This window comes from Oryctolagus cuniculus, chromosome X (genome assembly GCF_964237555.1).
Source record: "Oryctolagus cuniculus chromosome X, mOryCun1.1, whole genome shotgun sequence".
Classification (NCBI taxonomy): Eukaryota; Metazoa; Chordata; class Mammalia; order Lagomorpha; family Leporidae; genus Oryctolagus; species Oryctolagus cuniculus.
In genome coordinates this window covers 22,584,075-22,598,805 of record NC_091453.1, presented here as the reverse complement: position 1 = coordinate 22,598,805, position 14,731 = coordinate 22,584,075, and the positions used below count along the sequence as shown (strand labels likewise).

Sequence of the window (14,731 nt, the reverse complement as noted above, 5' to 3'; positions counted from 1 at the left end):
AATCTGCATAGTTTTCTTAATCTTCCTAATTTTTACCTTAGCTCAGGCCTTTATCATTTTCTTGTTGCTTCACTATTACAAGTTCTAGTCAGGCTGCTCACTCAATCTTTGTACTCCCCTGATCTGGTTTGCACACCGGTACATGCATGAACTTTCTAAAATGCAAGCTAATCAGGGCACTCAATCTTGAAACTTTCTTGAGACTTCATGCCCATCAAGGTTCACAAATGTTTCTCATACATTTATGATTGTGACCTTCAGTGAGAAATGTTTTACATTGTAATGTAGGAAAACATGCACACACACAATTGAAAGTTTTACAAGCTATCATTTACCTTTAATATGTAAGATGCATTTTGATGTTTTGCATTTTAATTTTTAAAATACTGGTATCACCTTATATTACTGCACCTTCTCCTAAGGAACTGAGATATACAGCATAAAAACACTGTCCTACAATGCCCCTTTCTGGACTCTGTTGTCTTCTATTTTTTTCTGGTCTCATTTCCCATCATTCTCTACCTCTATTTCTTTGCTTCTACTTTATCTGACATCCCTCAACAGTGTATTACTGTCTTTTCAGTTCTAGGAGTCCAAGTCTGCCGTTTGCTCTACCTGAAATCACTCTTCTAACATCTCATCAATACACACACACACACACACACACACACCAAATTACTTCTGATAGTTTGGCTGATTATTATTTACCAAAAAGTGCTTAGTACAACTATTGCATTCTTAGTGGAGCCTTTCGCTGGTCCATACCCTCACGTTCACAAATCCAAACTAGGAACTACAGTTATGTGTACCCATATGACATCCTCTAGTTCTTCCCTATCCTGAGACCCCAGTGTTTGGCAAACAAAAATTCAATGAATGAATTCTGAATGAAATAACAAAGAAGCTAACATACATTCAAAAGCACTTTTAGAAAAATAAAACAGAAAAGCATTGAAATTCATGTCAGAATCAAGAAAACAGCACATACTCACATTGCCAATTCATCTACATTTCTGGGCTTGTCTGCACAGAAATCCACTTTGATAATCATTGATGATTTAGGCTGCACAATGCCAGTAGTTGGAAAAATAACGATGGGTAACTGGCCATGGTATTCTGTGTCAAACTTACCTAAAGAGAACAAAAGTAGATAGTTTATATTTAGATTCTTATAATGCTGCATTCATACTCTTAGCAGAGGACAGACACACATTGTAGAGAAGGCAGTCTACTTCAGATCTAGAATAACAGCTTTAATTTGAGTCCAGTCTCTGGGTCACCCTCTGAAGGTAAGCCTAGTGTTGGGACTCAACTCTCATCAACAGCTAAAATATATTGCTGGCTTGCTATGGTCAGACAGTTATGCTAAGAGATTTGCACATGTTATCCTATTTAATTCCAGAATGATTCTTTGAAATCGATTTAATCATTGCCACCATGCTACAAATAAGAAAATATAAGCTTGGAAATATTGAGTGACTTGTATAATGTCACGCAAATAGTATGGAAGATCAGATTATTGACTCACAATTCTTTACCCTTCTTTGGATATGTATTTTTAGTGTACTGTATACAAAGTGTGTTCTCCTACCAGTTGACTTTGGGCTTTATATGATTTACTTGAGACCAATAACATATAGGTGGAATTGGTACCATGGCATTTTCAATTCAGATGCACTTCTGCCATGGGGAGTTTGAAATGTTCCTCCTGGGTAGCTATTGTCCCATTGATCTTTGCTCCAGGTTGAGGAATTGTGGAGAAAAGATGCCCAGCTGACCACAGATATGCACTGGGAAACAGAATAGTCTCAATTGCACCAGGTTGAAATACAGCATCCAGTTGAGCCCAGTCTAGATAAATCACAGCCAGTCTACATATGCATGAACAACTAAAAAAATTACTGTTTTTAAGATACAGAGATTTAGGGATGGTTCAATGAATAGCAATAGATAACTATTATAGCTAGCAACTAATAGTGCTGGGATTTTCACTTGAATATTTATAACCACAGGGTTCACACTTGTAGCCACTACCACTTCCCTGGAGATGAATTTTTCCAAATTCCATAATGCAGGGTTAAGATAAAGCAGACAGGTCTTTAGAATACAATGGCATAAGAAAAAGAGGTTACAAAGATTTCTGATTATATATGTAGAATTAGATCATAATTTATGGTAATGTTCGGTGCCTACATTAGAGAATGTAAGCCTTGATATCAAATACCATCTCCTTTTCATCTTTGTGGTGCCCTATACCTCACACACTGCCTAGTGCTAAGAAATGATCAAAATATGTCCAACAAGTAGAATAAGCGAATCACGTGTTTCTTTTATATCATTGAACGATACTTTTAAAATGAGCATAATACCAATATGAATAACTTTGCAAATCCCCAATTCAACAATTTTACAATCTATTTGATATTTTCCAAAGTTAATACTTTAACTTCAAATAAAGTATTAGCATAATAAATGTACTGAAAAATACATATTTTTTAAATTAAGAGATGACCTGAGAGAAAAGACAAATGAAGTCAGAGCAACAAAATTTATTAATTCGATCATCTTATAGAAGGGATAATTACATAATATTTAATGGTTCTTTTTCTTCTGTAGAAATAAAATCTATAAAGTTATATCCATTTCAAATAAATATCATTGGTTCAGTTCTCTAAAAAGTATGTTTTCAGTGAAGGCTGAATCAGTAAAATAGTTCCTATATTCTAACTGTTTATACAAAATTTGACAAGAAAGTTTAATGTTTAAACAATTTATCCTGGAGGAACCCAGAAGCCACAAAAACATTGTTCAATCTTCTAAATATATTAAAACAGCAGGCGTGTTAAAATTACTATGTCTTATATAACTTTAATACAAGGAAATATTATTAGTCTATTTCATTTTTAATTGCTAACAACAGGAGTGAGGACATCATTCTGAGAAGAGTGTCACTGAAGAAAGAATGTTGCAAGTGGAACTTGTGTGATCAATTTTTTACTTCTTTTCACATATGACACTGGATAATGTGTGAGAAATGAACTAAAGCAGATAACAGGTGACTTCTATGAACTAATTTACATTGGTATAGTCACTAGGCAATAGAAGATGGCTTATTGTAATGAAGTAGCGATGCAGTGATGCAGCAGAGAAAATAACATTACTGACTTAATTAGGAAGTGAACAGATAGCTCTATTATTTGATACATATAAGGGGGTAGAAGGTGGAGAAGACAGGTATAGAGGAGTTTGTCAAGTTACTGACTTGCCAAAAAACATCATGGTAACACTCAATGAAAGACAGAAGGGGAGAAGTATTGGAGAGATTCTGATGGCTCAGTATTACATATATGTGAATAGTCATTGAAATAAAAATAATGGAAGTGATTGCCCAGGTAGGGCATGTTCACTGAGAAAGCATGAGGATACATGGCAATGTCTAAGGAACGCTTATATTTGAAATATGAGCAGCCCTTGTCCTGACTGTCGAGGAACAGCTTACTATATTATTTCTTCTGGTATTTCTTGTTCTACTTAATACCATTGGTTGAACTCTGTAATTAACACACAATTATTCTTAGGTGTTTAAATTTAACTAAAAATTGATCCCTGTTAAAAACAAAGAGTGGGAATAAGAGAGGGAGGAGATGTACAGTGCGGCACACGCTCACTCGGACTTACCCCTAATGGTAGAGCTAGAAACGGGTCATGGGATTCCAAATCCCATTAAGGTGGCAGGTACCAATGCCATCTCACTAGTCAAAGTGATCAGTTTCAGTTCATAATTGATTATAAAGATAGGATTAAGTGTCAAAGGGATCACATAAACAAGACCAGTGTCTGCTAATAATAACTGATAGAATTAAAAAGGAGAGAACAATCCAACATGGGAAGCGGGATACACAGCAGACTCAGAGAATGGCAGATGTCCTAAACAGCACTCTGGCCTCAGAATCAGCCCTTAAGGCATTCAGATCTGGCTGAAAAGCCCATGAGAGTTTCTCAGGCATGGAAAGCCAAGACACTCTGGCAAAAAAAAAAAAAAATTACCTAAATGAAAAATCTCTGTGAGTAAGATCCCAGTGGAAAGAATGGGACATCGAAGAAGGAGGTACCTTTCTCTGAAGGGAGGAGAGAACTTCCACTTGGACTATGGCCTTATCTAAGTAAGGTCAGAGTAGGTGAACTCAAGAGGCTTCCATAGACTTGCAGCTCATGACAAGAGCCTCAGGTGATTACTGATGCCACAAACAAGAGTGTCAATTGTTAAATCAACAACAGGAGTCACTGTGCACTTACTCCCCATGTAGGATCTCTGTCCTTAATGAGTTGTACTATGTGAATTAACAGTAAAACTAGTATTCAAACAGTACTTTATACTTTGTGTTTCTGTGTGGGTGCAAACTGTTGAAATCTTCACTTAGTATATACTAAGTTGATCTTCTGTATATAAAGATAATTGAAAATGAATCTTAATGAAGAATGGGATGGGAGAGGGAGTAGGAGATGTGATGTTTTTGTGGGTGGGAAAGAGGCTATGTGGGGAAAAAGCCACTATAATCCAAAAGTTGTACTTTCGATATTCATATTTATTAAATAAAAGAAAAAATTTAAAATAGAATTTGAGAAAAGGAAAAAAATGAAATATATTTAATGTACGAATAAAAACAAAGAAGAGCAGTATACAAAAGAAAATTGTAGAAAAATAATAACATAACACCAATAGGCAATATTTATTGAACAATATATATGTCAGAGTGTGCTAAGCATTTTATTAACTGTCACCACAATGAAAGTAGGAAGGCAATATATTTATCTCTATGATATCTCTATGAGGCAATGAATCTTCAGGAAGAACAAATTCCTTGTTCAAGAACTCCCAGCTAGTAAAAGGTACAACCTTGATTTGGCTTCTGGTCAACTTCACGCCAGAGCCTGTGCTGTTAAACACTTCTCAATTTATGATAGTGAGGGAGGTCACAGAAAAGAAAGTTTTGATTTCATTGGTTTTATTTTGTCTCCCCAAGAAGACAGCATTGACAAACTATGTCAAATGTTGCTAATAACTTATGGAAAATAAATAGACCTGCACAATGATAAGTCCTAAGGGAGCAAATAAGATGTAAGACGACCCACACCTATGGATGACATGGATGGTCTTTTCCACAAAATCTGTGTTGTTTTTGAATCTGGCTCTGAATATTTTCTCTAGAGAAGCAGTATAGACATGGAATGATGAAGTGCACGTTTTCACCTTGACTATGCCCCTCAAAAATACTTCATAGATTATCTGTGAAGTAGAATTTTGATACAAAATATCTGGAAGATCAAGCCAGGGTGACCAGTCTGCAGTTTAACAGGATGCTATAGAAAGCCAAATATCATGTACTTTGCAGTATTGCTACTTCTTATGTAGTTTTCTAAAGTTTCATTGATTCTAACACCACCAAGATATACCAGGCTCCACAAATTCCAAATGACTAATTTTTGAAGACTTTCCAGAATTGGGATATAGGATTAAACATGTTACTTATGAGTTCAATCACCTATCTTTGAAAGCTTAATGGTTTCTTACTGAAATTCTGAAAGATCACTGAACCAAATCAATGAAATAAAAGTTTATTGAGTGTTGGCTATATGTCATGCATTTGTATTATGCATAAAATTTTTTGAGATTCCATATTTGTTTACAAGAAAACAAAACTAAAGACAAATCATGCATTGAGTTTGAGTATGGAGTGCTTTACTGGGTGACTAAGGAAGATTCTGCAGATCATTCCTAGGTTGGGTCCAATTTAGCAAATGTCCTGGTTTACAGATGACAGGCTTTTCTAGACAGTGAAGAAAGGAGATGATGCTGTTGATTAGTTGAGAGAGGGGAGTGCACATTAAAGCAATTGAAAAGCCATATATTTTGGGCACAGTAACCTGAATAACTTTTAAGGATGATGAATCCTGAGGAAGCTGTTCAAAAACAGAAACGATGTGTAAGGGTCATATTTGGGGCCTTTAATGACTATGTAGTAGAAATATCTACTCAAATAATCAAGGATTATCAGGCAAAGGAGGAAATGATTGCAATTCAAAGAATACTAAAATAGTAATGTTTCGGGGCCAGCACTGTGGCTCAGCAGGTTAACACCCTGGCCTGAAACGCTGCCATCCCATATGGACGCTGGTTCTAGTCCCAGCAGCTCCTCTTCCGATCCAGCTCTCTGCTATGGCCTGGGAAAGCAGTAGAAGATGGCCCAAGTCATTGGGCCCCTGCACCCTTGTGGGAGACCTGGAAGAAGCTCCTGGCTCCTGGCTTTGGATTGGCCTAGCTCCAGCCATTGTGGCCATCTGGGGAGTGAACCAGAGGATGGAAGACCTCTCTCTCTGTCTCTACCTCTCTCTGAAACTCTGTCTTTCAAAGAAATAAAATAAATCTTTAAAAAAAATAAAAAAAGTAATGTTTCTTTTTCAATTCTCAGTGACAAAAGCTGAGAAATAATAGGTGTATTATCATATCATAAAATGATAAAAAGTAGCATGGACTTCATCAACTCACAAAGTACTAATATTACATCTTAAAAGAATGAACCATGTAATTTCAGAAAACATGAAAAGTGCTGCTCTTCATGGTCAGGAGTAAAGTTGGGTGTCATTTTTATAAAGGGAAAATAAAATGTATTCAACCATCCACAGATGTTTACTGCATAAGAAACTATTAACCATCAAAAAATGGTTACATATACAAATTTAGGGATCCACAAAATCAAAAGTGATAACTCCATTGACACTATCAGAAAGAGAAAACAAAACAGTACAAATCATAAACATGCTGAATCTGTTTTTAATTATCTGTAAGTATATACATATATGTATATAGAGATAAATATTTGTAAGCATTTGAATGTTTAAAACTAAAATATTTGTCACATAAAATGCTTTTAAAAGTTATTAAAATAATCTTTGGTTGTTGAATACATTTTCCACATAAGTGTTTTTCTTCATAATGTATTTGTACATTGTTGCTATCATGAATATTTATATATGTGCTTTTAGATAATAAGGACTTTATAACATCTTACAGACATTCACTACTATGAATAAAATGCATACAATCAATTTTTATAATGTAAAAAAAATATGATTCAAATCTGAGAATATGGGACAAAGTTAACCCTGAGAAAATATGATTCGCTGGGAAAGTGTTTGGTGTAGCAGTTTAGATGACATTTGGGGAACTCGTGTCCTATATCAGAGTGTCCAGGTTTGAGTCCTGGCTCTGCTCCCAATTCCAGCTTCTTATTAATGCATAACCTGGAAGGCATCTGGCAATGGTTCAATTAATTTGGTCCCTGTCACCAACATAGGAGACCTGAATTGAGTTCCTGGCTCCTTATCTTGTCCTTGGCTCGGCCTTGGCTGTTGCAGGCATTTTGGGGAGTGAACCAATGGATGGGATATCTCTCTTTGTCCCTTTGCCTTTCAAATAAGTTTTTAAAAAAGAAAACGTGATTTATTAGTAATAATTTATATCAGTTTGCGAGATAATATTAATAGTTCAGAGTATTCAATCATAACAAATCTAACCCAGTTATTGCAATTACTACATACATACAAAATATTAACATAATACTAAAAGCTAATGTGCCTTTTTTAAAAATGTATGGCCTCAGATCTGCAGTTTAATTTTACTTGTTTTATTATTGAGAAAAATATTAGGTAATAAATAAAAATTATAATCATTAACTTTTTACTTACAGAAAGCTTTCCTTTATAATAAAACAACAGTTTAGTGATATTTCAGGATAGAAAGGAAATTTAGTATTGAGAATAAAAATCTGAAGGATTTTAAACAGGCAATAGTTAAGAGAATGTTTGTAAAGTAAAATGATACAAATAAAAATATCTCATTTATATATCACTGTTCTAAAATATAACCAGAGAGGTGAAAGCACTATGCAGCCCATAATCATTTCCCTTAAGAGACTGCATCCTTAATGTTGAAGTCAAATTATGAATGAACCCACAAGCATCAAAAACAAAACACGCTTTTTAAAAACAAAAGCATGGAAAGTGAAAATAGCAATATTCAATGAGGAATACTTGCCAGTGTTAGTCCCAGGAAGAAACCAGTAAAATGACAGACTACCTTTGTCTCAACAATTCCCAACGCACAATCAGGAAGCCTCCGAAAACAAACTCAGTTAGTGGAAAAGCAGTTTGGTTTTAAGACCTGTTTTATATATTCAAGCAGTCTCAGAGAGAAATAACCTCCTGTCTAGCGCTAGTCCTCATATTATATTGGGAGAAATGAAAATCTTGCAATCCCAGATGCTGCCACCTATCTAATCAGGAGAGTGAAGGGATGAGTGATCTTAGGTATACCGAAAATCATCAGTGAAAAGTGTGCGTGAATAATACGGAAAGACACATACCTTTTATGGAAACTCTGAGGCCAAAGTAAGATCCCTAAAAAATGCAGGCTGCAGAAGATACAATCATCTATTCTTTCAACAAAATACGAATAAAAGCCTTCTAGAAACTACGATGTAAATTCAAAGTTGAATATGGCAGAGAAGGAGAATATTTATTAAGTAGCTATAATGAACCAGGTGCAACGCTGTAACCTTAAGTATGTGCATAAATAACCATCATATATGTATTTTTTAAAGATTTATTTACTTGAAAGAGTTACAGAGAGAGGAGAGGCAGAGAGAGAGAGAGAGAAAGAGAGAGAGAGTGAGTGTGAGTCTTCGATCCGATGGTTCACTCCCCAGATGGCTGCAATGGCTGGAGCTGTGCTGACCCGAAGCCAGGAGCTTCTTCCGGGTCTCCCACATGGGTGCAGGGACCCAAGGACTCTGGCCATCTTCTACTGCTTTCCCGGGCCATAGCAGAGAGCTGTACAGGAAGTGGAGCAGCTGGATCTCGATCTGGTGCCCATACAGGATGCCGGCACTTCAAGCCTGGGCGTTAACCCACTGCACCACAGCGCCGGCCCCCAAATATGTATTTTTAAAGATTTACTTATTTACTTGAAACTTATGGAGAAAGACAAAGAGGGAGGGAGGGAGGGAGAGAAAATGAATCTTCCATCCAGTGATTCACTCCTCAGATGCACAATAGCTGGGGCTGGGCATGCTGAAGCCAGGAGCCAGAACTCCATCTGGGTCTCTCACATGGGTGGCAGGAACTCGGGTACTTCAGCCATCTTCCACTACTTCTTAGCCACTGCAGCAGGGAGGTGGATCTGAAGCAGCCAGGGTTCAAATCGGCACTCCAACATGGGATGTGAGAGACTCAAGAGGTAGCTTAATGTGCTGCACCACAGTGCCCATCCCAGCCATCCATTTATTAACCCCAGGTTATGAATGAGGAATCTCAAGTTCAAAATCCATAAAGACACTTGCCCCATATCACACAGTTAGTAGGACACCATGCTGTCATTCTGTTTTTGAACAGCTCCAAGGACCAGGTCCCTTCTACAATGCCGTACTACCTCTGACCTTCAAGAAAATCACCAGGCTTCTGATGATCAAGCTGTGTTAATGAGGATCATGAACAAGGTAGCTTCATTTTTCCTGAACTATTGCCTATGATTCCTTTGGAGTAATACTTGTTTTTAGGTTTTGACATATATCAAAGGATAGATATTTTTGATGAGTCAGAGAATATTAATTATATAACATATACATTTCAAACAATAATTGTAAGTGAATTTATACGACAGCAAGTATTTACCTGGAGCTCTGCCATGGTTGAAGATATTAATCTCTTTACAATATACTTTACTATTGGCAACCAATCTGCCAAAATGAACTTCTGACTCAATTTCCAACTGACAGTATGGAATCAACCTAGGAGAGGAGAAAAAAGAGCCACATAATTAATTTTAGCAACCATAAAATGCATACTTAAATCTACAGGGATATATATATACACACACACATATATATATATATCAATGTACTTGATACCAATGATTTTTTAGGTGGATGCAGAATACTAGTATTTCATGCACACAGCAACATACATTCATATATAAGGATACTTCAAAAAGTTAATGGAAAATAGAATTAAAATAAGTTTATTTTCATACAAAAGCTTTTAGATTCATGTACAGTTTTTTCATGATATCAGTTTTCCTTAAATTTTCTGAGGACCTCTCATAATAGATAAAAATGATGATGATGATGATTGATGACGACGACAAATGATAGAAAGAAAATAGATATCTGGATACCTGTGTGCATAAGGTGGGGAGAGAAATGAGAGGAGAGGGAGGGAGAGAGACTCTCGATATTTTGAAAAGCACAAAATAAAAGCCAATTCCAAAAGGTTACATACTGTGTGATTCAATTTATAGAACATATTTGAGAAATAAAATGTTGGAAATGGAAAATAGATAATCAACTCCCACAGTTCAGGGCTGGTGGATGTGAGGCAGAAGCGAGGTGAGACACATGTAGTTATAATAAAGTAGAAGGTTACATTGGAAATGTTCAGTGTCTTGACTATGTTTAAGGATACAAGAACATACCTAGGTGATAGAATTATATAGATAAAATTCAGTAACACAGATTCTCCCTCTCTCTCACTCTCACATACACATACACACACACACACATACACACACACACACACACACTTCCAGCTAAAGCTGTGGTGATCTTAATAAGATATGTGGATTGTATCAAGGTCAGTTTCATGGTTGTAGTATTAGCCTAGATTTTTGTAAAATGTTATTTCTTGGAAAAAACACACAAGGGGTATGTTTTGTTTCTTATAACAACATGTAATGCTTTATAATCATCCAAATTCCAAATTTTCTTCAGAATGACATATATCATCAACCTCCATTCCCCCACACACATACATATCTTCCTTCAGTCCTGCCCACCACACATAAAGAGGGTGGTGCCGTACTTATGTTGCAAATGTGAGAATAGACCTCTGAGGAGAAAGGGACACATTGTGGGAATAAGGCTAAATTTATGTTTTCAAAGACAGAAGAATCTCCAAACCTTCTCTTCATATATGGTAAAAACAAGTAAATCTCAGTGCCAGTAACAGGTATCTCAAGTGCAGAATGCACCAATAATGTCTCTACCTATATTTCAAAATGTAAATTGAAATATAACTAAAAATGGTAGAGTTAGAAACATACCAGGGGATTCCAATTCAATCCCATCAAGGTGGCATGTACCAATGCCATCTCACTATTCCAAGTGATCAATTTCAGTTCACAATTGATCATAATGAAAGCACTAAGAGTCAAAGGGAGCACATAAACAAGTCTAGTACCTGCTAACACTAACCGATAGAATAAATAAAGGGGAGAGTGATCCAACATGGGAAGTGAGATACTCAGCAGACTCATAGAATGGCAGATGTCCTAAATAGCACTCTGGCCTCAGAATCAGCCCTAAAGGCATTCGGATCTGGCTGAAAAGCCCATGAGAGTATTTCAGGCATGGAAAGCCAAGACACTCTGGCAAAAAGATATCTGTGAGTGAGATCCCAGTGGAAAGAACAGGTCTTCAAAGAAGGAGGTACCTTTCTCTGAAGGGAGGAGAGAACCTCCACTTTGACTATGACCTTGTCTAAACAAGATAAGAGTCGGAGAACTCAGAGGGCTTCCATAGCCTTGGAAACTCATGACTGGAGCATAGGGAGATTACTGATGCCATAGACAGGAGTGTCAATTGGTAAAGTCAACAACAGGAGTCACTGTGCACTTACTCCTCATGTAGGATCTCTGTCCTTAATGTGCTGTGCATTGAGATTTAATGCTAAAATGAGTACTCAAACAATATATTTCACTTTGTGTGTCTATGTGGGTGCAAACTGTTGAAATCTTTACTTAATGCATACTAAACTGATCCTCTGTAAAAAAAAAAAAAGAAAAAAAAAGAAATTATCAACTCCCAACTTGACTCTCACTGGGATTAAACATGACAATAGGTCTGATCTGATTTCATCATCATTTAAAAAAATCATCTATTATTTTTTCACTTTATGTTTCTGTGTGGGAGCAAACTGTTGAAATCCTTACTTAATGTATATTAAGCTGATCTTCTGTATATTAAGATAATCGAAAATGAATCTTGATGTGAATGGAAGGGGAGAGGGAGTGGGAAAGGGGAGGGTAGTGGGTGGGAGGGACGGTATGTGGGGGAAGCCATTGTAATCCATAAATCGTACTTTGGAAATTTATATTCATTAAATAAAAATTAAAAAAAATAGAATAAAATTCTGAAAAAAAATGTAAATTGAAATATAACTAAAAATAGAATATTGAAATATAAAGAAAATATAAATAAAATGAAATAGAAATGTAAATACAATATTGAAATATAATATTATTTATGTTTATAAATAAAAATATAATTATGAATAAAAATATAATTGTGTTAGTAGTTTGTTCCTCTCCTACCATATGTCAACTGTTTGATTCCTATATAGAGTGAGATGTTCTGGTAGATTAGAAATTCTTAATAACACAAAGCCAAAATAATTGCAGATTTCAGTAAGTTTATATAAATGAAGTGATATAAGAGAAATTATAAAAAGGCATATGCCTAATATCATGTAATAAGCAGAAATATTTCAATATTAATTCTGCAGGTGATGGACAATAGGGACAAAAGAATAACACAGCCAGTGCCGCTGCTCAATAGGCTAATCCTCCACCTGCAGCGCCGGCAGCCCGGGTTCTAGTCCCGGTCAGGGTGCCAGGTTCTGGTCCTGGTTGCTCCTCTTCCAGGCCAGCTCTCTGCTGTGGCCAGGGAAGTGCAGTGGAGGATGGCCCAAGTCCTTGGGCCCTGCACCCACATGGGAGACCAGGGGAAGCACCTGGCTCCTGGCTTCGGATCAGTGCGGTGCGCTGGCTGCAGCACACTGGCCGCAGCGGCCATGGGGGGTGGTGAACCAACAGAAAAGGAAGACCTTTCTCTCTGTCTCTCTCTCACTGTCCACACTGCCAGTCAAAAAAAAAAAAAAAAGAATAACACCAATGGAAATTTTTTTTCCTGAGGAAAGCAAGTCATATATTATAAATTTATATATAAGTGAATAAAAATACTTTAAATTTAACTCTAATTTCAATAGGTAATTTCACAATAAACAGAAGTATATTTTTTCACTATAAAAGGAAATCAAATGAATCATCATTCACCCTAGTCAGATGAACAATTCGTCTCAAAGTTAATCTATAAAAAATTCACTCATTTCATGTTATACTCACTGTATACACCCACATTTTTCACCAAACACAAAATAGTAGCATTTTTTTTTGAAGCCAACATCTGCTTTATTTAAAACTTAGGAAGCTAATATGATATTAGTCAAAAATTATAATGAAATAATTGTTCAATATTTTATCATTATTAAAGAAAAAAACAAGGTTTTAAATTTGTTACAAATACTATAATTTTCTAAAAATTTGCCCTTTAGATTCAGCTATAAGGAAACTATAGATACAAGTCAGAAAAAAAAAATTGAACATTGCTTTGATTTACTTTTTATTTGAAGTGTTCAAAATGCCATCATGATATAGAAAGTTTACATACCCAATCAGAGGAATTACTATTGTTTTATTTCCTATTGAAATATGTAGTTGATCAGAAGTGTCTACATCTTTGTCAGGATGATATTCCACTATAGCGGTCATCTGAAGGCCAGAAGCAAGTTCTTTTTCCAGATTGGTCAAAACCAATTTAAACTTCAGGGGGAGAGAAAGAATCAAATTATACATCTTAACTTCTTATAAGGAACTCTTTTGAGCAGCTATAGATAGTATTGTATGTTATTAAATCAGGTCTTTCTGGCTTAGAAGCATCATCTTTCCAGGGTACAGTGAGAGGAGGCCGCCAGAGTTCCCACCACTGGTGGCCTTGACTGAGGGATAATTTCACAGTCCCCACTGACTTCAGACTCATTTTTCTGTGAGGCAGTCACAGCTGAACTCTGTCCTGACTCAGGGATCATCTGGGAATCTCACTGCTGCCAGCACTGGGGTCAGGGCCAAGGCAGCCTGCAGGAAAGAGTGGACCCCTTATACCCTGTGACAGTGGGAGTTCTGGGCATGAGCCATATAAATAAAACAGTAATGGGTTGTGCCTGGGTTCTGATTCACCTGCCCAGTCTGACAGCAGAGAGTTCCCTGAATGCTGGGGACAGATCTTGGGGAAGAGTAGAGCTACATACTATGGGGTGGGTTTGTGCTCTGTAGGGTCCGCTCACCTAGGTGGGTGAGGTACACTGTTACCATGAACTCATTCTATGCTGTGAATCAGCTGGTTCACCCAAGCACAGAGAAGGGCCAGAACTGTGAACACACTAGTTGGCTCCAACATCCCTCTCCACACTGATTATAGCCAGAGGAACTCCATCATAACCATCTTGGGTATCATCCTGGACTCTTGCTCTACCCACAAATGGTATCCAGAGCTCCCTGGCCCAACCCTATACACACCTCAGTAACTCAAGTGTAAGCCCTAGGCTTTCCACTAGACCTGGAGGCAATTTCCAGAAAGAGTTCTTAAATTAAAAAAGAAAAAAAATTCTCCAAAGGAGATAGTAACAACAGACTCCCTAGAAGTACAAAAATCAACACAGAAACATGAATATTGATGAACAATGAAGGCAATATGACTCCCCAAAATCAACACAATAATACATTAACATAGGACTATGATGAGGAGGAGACTGATGAAATGTCTGTAAAAAAAATGCAAAAGAA

At 36.5% G+C, this 14,731-nt stretch overlaps 1 protein-coding gene across 1 annotated transcript in view; it reads right to left on the bottom strand.

The window, feature by feature from the left end:
- The window catches only part of CFAP47 (cilia and flagella associated protein 47), a 369,488-nt gene that overhangs the window by 331,825 nt on the left and 22,932 nt on the right, over positions 1 to 14,731 (bottom strand). Inside the window, exons 2-4 of the mRNA XM_051827003.2 lie at positions 13,560 to 13,711; positions 9,730 to 9,845; positions 993 to 1,131 (exon numbers count right to left, since the gene is read on the bottom strand). Of these exons, the coding sequence (XP_051682963.2) occupies positions 993 to 1,131; positions 9,730 to 9,845; positions 13,560 to 13,711 (407 nt within the window). The remainder of the gene's footprint in view (positions 1 to 992; positions 1,132 to 9,729; positions 9,846 to 13,559; positions 13,712 to 14,731) is intronic.